This window comes from Zingiber officinale, chromosome 4A (assembly GCF_018446385.1).
Source record: "Zingiber officinale cultivar Zhangliang chromosome 4A, Zo_v1.1, whole genome shotgun sequence".
Lineage (NCBI taxonomy): Eukaryota > Viridiplantae > Streptophyta > Magnoliopsida > Zingiberales > Zingiberaceae > Zingiber > Zingiber officinale.
Genome location: NC_055992.1, coordinates 157,036,056 through 157,042,352, shown reverse-complemented (window position 1 = coordinate 157,042,352; position 6,297 = coordinate 157,036,056). Strand labels below are relative to the sequence as shown.

The following is a 6,297-nucleotide window of genomic DNA, read 5'->3' as shown; positions in this document are numbered from 1 at the left end:
GGAACAAGTTAGGCAAGTGAAGGTAATCGACATCCGCATTACCCTATTGTTACCAAAAAAAATTATTGTATATTTTCTAAATACATAGAAAATAAACAAGGTCACACATGCGAATAAGTTCGCCCGCAACGCCCCCGCCATAGAAAATAAACAAGAATTTTATTTTGGTGGCTTCCCCATTGTGCGACTTAACAAGGGAATCAGTAATCAATTTTTCACTAGTTACATCCTCTTGAGAATTCAAAAGCAGCATGTACATGTCATTTGGCTACTAAACTGCTATCTGGCTTTGCGTCTTCACTCTTTTCGCTAAAAACTGTGCTGCCGAGTCTACCAGGTGGCCAGTATCGGAAAACCGACCTCCCAAGTATATTCTTTGCAGGAAGTGGACCCCTGAGATTAGTTTATGTTAGACACAAGTTAAACATATTGACCGATTCGATTATAAAATGAGTGGGTAACCAATGAGAGTAGCTAACAAAGAAAGTTACCATATGTGTGAATCATAACTATTGTTGCGGTTGTCGCCCATGACAAACACAGAGTTCCCAGGTACTTGCTGTAGTAGAAGGAATACTAAATTAAAAACAAAGTACAATTAAGAATGCTGAAAAGTAGGAAAACTGGTAGGAAGGTTGGAGACGAAGCATCCATTGTTGGTTCAATCAGAAAATGGATGAACTAAAGGAAATCACAATCCTTAGTTTGGTTTATAGCCTTCTCAAATAAGTTTTTCTGTTCACTTTGGTTCAGTATGGCAGATTGTGAATATCACTTTGTTAGATCCTCTTATCCATGGTTAAAACAGTTAAATAATTTGGATATAGTTAAATTTTATAGCAAGCTCTCTCAGGAATAACTGGTAAACTTGTTGCAGCAATGCGTTTCAATCCAACCCAGACAGACCATAACAAAACTTTTACTTTGCTTTAGGCAATTGCAGAAATAAAGGTTTTAATTTGTTTGGAAAGATTACACACAAAATAGAAGAAACATTTATCAAACCAACACAAAGTTAAACCAATAGACAGACACATTGCTGGTGACAATAATATTATGGCCAAATAAACAGAGATTTTCTGTCTAAAAGAAAATATATCTTGGTTTCTCTCCATAGTTTAGCATAAGCAATATTAATAAAGTACCATGGAATGTTAGTGAAACATGAACATCTTAGTGTAGCAAATAAATGTATACTTGTGATGTTTTAGGCTAAAGTTACTTCATATGAATGATGAGTTACTTACAATAGGGTTCATCTCGTATGATGGTGGCTCAAGAATATAGTCTTCATTTTTGACAGTTCCATTTACTACTAACTTGCCATTATGGACCTGCAAGTCGAGATACTATCAAACATAACTGCTCATAAAATGAAAATGATCAAAGTTGAGAATTTAAAACATGTAACTTTTTGCTTATATTTTGAATTACAGGGAACAAGAGGAATGGGATAGCTAGTGTGAAATGAATCCAAAAACCAAATCAAAAAGAAATAGAACAAACTATAAGTAAAATTATCAATGTGAAGAACTTCACAATAGAGAAAAGCATTATTGATTTACTCACTTCCACAGTGTCACCTTCCTTGGCAACAATTCTTTTAATGAATACATCATCATCTGTATAACCCACTTCCTGTATACAGTACATTTCAGAATCAGCATAAAAGGAGTCTGAAAAAAATCTGGATGCAATTAGTACATAAACGCTTTTATTACCTGCAATACTGGTGGGCTTTTGAAGATGATTATGTCATTTACAGATGGCTGTCTAAAGTAATATGAAACCTTTAAAGAATGAAGTTAGGTTAGACATAAATACAAGGTCAATAAGTTGTATCTTCACATAGAAACATGCATATTGTTGAATTAATAAAGAAAAAAATTTGATGATATATAATTAAGGTTCTCAATGATTTTGTCCAATAAAAAAGACAAGGAGAGGAAGATAGCTGAAAAACAAAACGTTAGTAGCTGTTAAGCATCTTCATTTAATAGTTATCAAGTAAAATCTAGGGAATCTAACTTGGTTGTTCCGAGCTACAAGTTATTCACAGATTACACATCAGGCTAGCTCAGAGTAGTTGCTATGCTAAGCAAGGTACATCTCCATCAAATCAAGCTTTTGGCGTAACCTTAGATCACACAAAATTTTGGGTGAAACCAATCCCAAATGATAAGGTAATTTAGTGAATTAATAGAAAATTCTCGGTGTATCTGGAATCAAACGTTAAGGCAAGCGCACGAAGCTCAGAGAGTGATGAAGAACTCAATTATAGTTTAGCAGCATCCCTCATCCTACTGGGACACACAATTTGCTCCAGCAATCATTTTACAACAGCATCGAGCTCATAAAAACAAAGACAACTACCAAATCATTCTATTCGAATAGAGAAAAAAAAAAGACAAAAAATGAACCTTTATTGACAATCAAATCTGTATCAGTAAATACAAGGCAGAGAAAGGTACCTTCTCGGCAACAATGCGGTCTCCAACGTCGAACGTCGGGTACATCGAAAGAGAGGGAATGTACCGCGGTTCAGCTATGAACGTTCGGAATGCTAAGGAAATCGCCAACGCCCCCAGAATAGTCTTAACATCATCCTTGCTGATGTTGGCCCATTCCGGGAGAATACCCTTCTTCCTCTCTTCCTCCTCGCCATCCCCTCCATCCTTTCCCTCGCCACCCTCATTTCCGCCGCCGCCGCTCTTCGAGTCCAACAGCGGCGGCGGCGGCGCGTCGACCTCACCACCTCGGGTTTCTACTCCCCCGCTGCACCCGATCCGCCGGCGGAGCTGCCTCGGTCGGAGGAGCTGGGACCCCAAAAATTTGGAGCCTTTCGGCGGAGAAACGCAGCGCGCGGGCCTAAAGCTGACAGTTTTGGAGGAGCAGATGGATCTGGCGGCGTCGGAGGTGGCGCCGTCAAAGGGCAACTGGGAGGTGGGGCATGGGAGAGAGGAGTAGCCGGTCGGTCTGGCGACGGCGTTCTTGGAGGAGAAGGGATGGTTGGCATTAGGGTTAGGGCTTTGAGAAGTGGGCGAGAAGAATTGGAGGGAAGACATGGTCTCTACCTTGCTTCTTCTTTCCCCCCTCCCCCCCCTCGGACGAAGATAAAGTTCACAGCTGGTATTAATATATTATAGAGCTCTTCTTCCAGAAAAAGATATAACTTAAGTAAATTGTAAAAGATTTATTAATTAAATATCAAATAAATATTAATTTTCATACACTTTGTATCGAAATATAAATAAAATTTATTGTATTTGATGAATCACATTTAAGATTTCCATTTTTTTTTTTCTAATTTTGATGTCGATTCCTAATTTGGATTCGGCCTTGGTCACTCGCGGCTACTTAGATTTGTTACAACGAAAGTTCGTCTTCATCCCCAATCTCAATCTCCTCTTCTACCATCGTCACCGATCGAATTGTGGTGAATTGCGAAGGAACAATTTGCTCAATAGATTTTGACCCTTTCAATTTAGGGCAAGCTCATACCTTCCTTGAGGGGATCTGAACGTCTTATCGATGACTAAAATGGCAATAGAAGAGTTTACGTTAATGACGGTTACATTAGGTTACGTTACGATGAGATTAGTGTATTCCAAAAATTGAATTAAACAATAATAAATTATATTTTATTTTTGATAATAAGATTATATGATTATTTATAATCAAATAATCAAGATTATACATGATAACTTGATGTACAGACAAATAATTGTGGAGATATAATCGACAATTTCAGAGTTCCTATGTATGGTAACATGGAAGGACTTCCGCATCTTAAGATTTGCACAATTGAGAAGGTATCCGAGACCATGAATCATCCAACATATATAGGATTACAAACTATTTCATTTATTCCATATTCATAGAGACCATGAAAACAGCTCCTCCCTTCAATGAGCCCATCAACTAGCTAGATGGTGCTTTTATGTACAAGTTAGTTCGTAGTGAAATTCAGTATTCACAGTAGTAGTGCAAAGTCAATTGAGAGGGTGGATAGATACTGATTGATTAATTAATTAATTAATTAGTCAATTAGTTAATTAGTTAGTCTATCATTTAATTACTGGAGGACTGCTGCTTTTGGTTTGGTGGGAATATCGTGAAGGATTTGACCTCTTTCAGCAGTTCAGCTTTCCAGCATTGTTCGATGTCTTGCGCGATCCTCCTGGCGTCGAGCGAGGCGCCCATCAAGCCGCGCTTCGTGAAGCCGACGGCGTAGAGCCCCCTCTCGCCTTTCCAGCCGTGGGGGAACGGCCTCGTCGGCAGTCCGTCTTTGCTCGAGAAGAATCCCTCGGCTTCCTGCGCTAGCGTCGGCAGTTCGATCATTAAGGCGATCAGGACTGAGGAAGAATTAAGGAGAAGATGATGACGACGCTGATTAATTACCTTGAGCCAACAAGGCACGTTGCTCTTGTAGCCGGTTGCGAAGAGCACCGCGTCGAACTCCTCCGATCGGCCGTCCGTGAATTCTGCTCCGCGCTGCGTTAATCTCTTCAGAGCCGGCCGGACCTGCAATACTTGTGTGAGGATTGAGGAATCCAGTACTGTGCCGCTCGTTCATTCATTCATTCATTATTCGCAGCCGGTGATCGATCAATCAATCAATCGTGTATAACGAACCTTGATGTCGCCGGACTTGATTTTTCGGAGCGTGCCGACGTCGATCACCGGCGTCTTGCCGTGGAGCAATTTGAGTTGGAGGGGCCCGACGCGGGGACGCGTCAGGCCGACTCTGTCGGTGTCGCCGAGCAAGAGGCGAGCGAGCAGGAGCAGCAAGAGGTCGACGGCCTGAATCGGCAGCCACCGGAGCAGCCACATCGACAGGCCGAAGGTGGAGCAGCCGAGCAATTCGCGCGGCAAGATATGGACCTGAACAAAATTAAAGGAAATTGAATCGCGCTCGCGCGTTCTGATGACATTAATGGAGGAAGAAGAGTTGCACTGACCGAGTCTCGGACGACGATGGTGGGAAGCGCATTGTTGTCGCAGAGATCCAAACAGACTTCCATGCCGGAGTTTCCGCAGCCGACGACGAGCACTCGCTTTCCCCTGTACGAGTCGCCGCTCTTGTACGAGCTGGTGTGGGCCACCGCGCCGCGGAAGCCCGCGGCGCCCTCCAAGTCCGGCACCACGGCCTCGGCGTTCTCCCCGGTGGCCACCACCAGCCACCGCGAGAAGTACTCTCTGCTCCCCTCCGACGTGCGCACCCGCCACAGCCCCACCGCGGCGTCGTACCGGGCCTCCACGACCGTCTGGTGGAAGCGCGGGCGCACGTCGAAGGCGCCGGCGTAGGCCTCGAGGTAGCTGACGAACTGCCGCCTGTCGGGGTACTTGGGGAAGCCGGCCGGGAAGGGCATCCGCGGCAGCTCGCAGAACTGCTTCGGCAGGTGGAGGCGCAGGCGGTCGTAGGTCTTGAGCTGCCACAGCGAGGCGATGCAGCCGGCGCGCTCGAGGACGACGCTGGGGATGCCTCTCTCCTTCAGGCAGGCAGCGACGGCGAGCCCCGCCGGGCCGGCGCCGACGATGACCGGCCCGGGGCTCCACACGCACCCGTCGATCTCATGCGAATCCTTCGCCATGAACACGGCGGGAGCGTGAGCCGCCGCCGCCGCCGCCTTGCACTCTGCTTCCGTCCAGCATGCGCAGCCCATAGTCAGTCACAACCATGTACAATCGATCGAGCGACTAAAATTTTCAGATGAGGGAGTAACAATTAATAGGGGAGGACGGGAAGAGACATTGATCTAATCGCAGCGCATGCAACGGTCGAGAAACGAGAAGGATTCCAAGGATCTTATCCGGAACAGAGCAAAAATCGGGTCGTCCCTGGAGCGAGATGACCGCTGGGTGGCGGAGGACGCGGCCAAAGCTGCTGCTGCTTCCGCGAGGTGGAGGGAAAATGTCAAGTGGCTCGATCGGTTTATATTGAACTGCACCCAGCAGTCTATTAATTTTAGAATAATACCAAATTTAGATTGTAAATTGGATTTAATTTGGAGGGATTGAACTACGTAGGGGCTAGGTAGATGTTCAAGTTGATATATTGATGGTTTTCGCTAGATTGCTTAAACGTCGCGATTTGTATGGAGGAGGGTTAATTAGATTTTTTTTTTGGTAGAGTAAATCTAGCAAACTATTGTTGGAGAATGAGTCTTTATTTATTTATTTATTATTATTATTATTATTATTACTTATTCAAGATATTTAGGCCTTGGGGTCCAATTATTCCTGGATATTTGGATAAATTTGATAACACAATCAGCTCTTAACACGAACAGTTCT

The 6,297-nt window shown here is 44.0% G+C and overlaps 2 protein-coding genes across 2 annotated transcripts; both read right to left on the bottom strand.

Annotated features, from left to right (window-relative positions):
- Positions 1–142: 142 nt before the first annotated feature.
- Positions 143–3,128, bottom strand: LOC121971846 (chloroplast processing peptidase-like). The gene is made up of 6 exons (XM_042523315.1): positions 2,472–3,128; positions 1,722–1,790; positions 1,570–1,638; positions 1,248–1,334; positions 492–559; positions 143–393 (listed from the first exon to the last, which is right to left on the bottom strand). The coding sequence occupies exons 1-6, from the start codon at positions 3,063–3,065 to the stop codon at positions 261–263; spliced, it is 1,020 nt and encodes a 339-aa protein (XP_042379249.1). The 5' UTR covers positions 3,066–3,128; the 3' UTR covers positions 143–260.
- A 776-nt stretch (positions 3,129–3,904) lies between these two features.
- LOC121971848 (indole-3-pyruvate monooxygenase YUCCA2-like) lies at positions 3,905–5,887 on the bottom strand. Its single transcript, XM_042523316.1, has 4 exons — positions 4,962–5,887; positions 4,636–4,884; positions 4,402–4,524; positions 3,905–4,314 (listed from the first exon to the last, which is right to left on the bottom strand). The coding sequence occupies exons 1-4, from the start codon at positions 5,664–5,666 to the stop codon at positions 4,072–4,074; spliced, it is 1,320 nt and encodes a 439-aa protein (XP_042379250.1). The 5' UTR covers positions 5,667–5,887; the 3' UTR covers positions 3,905–4,071.
- Between the last annotated feature and the right edge of the window lie 410 nt (positions 5,888–6,297).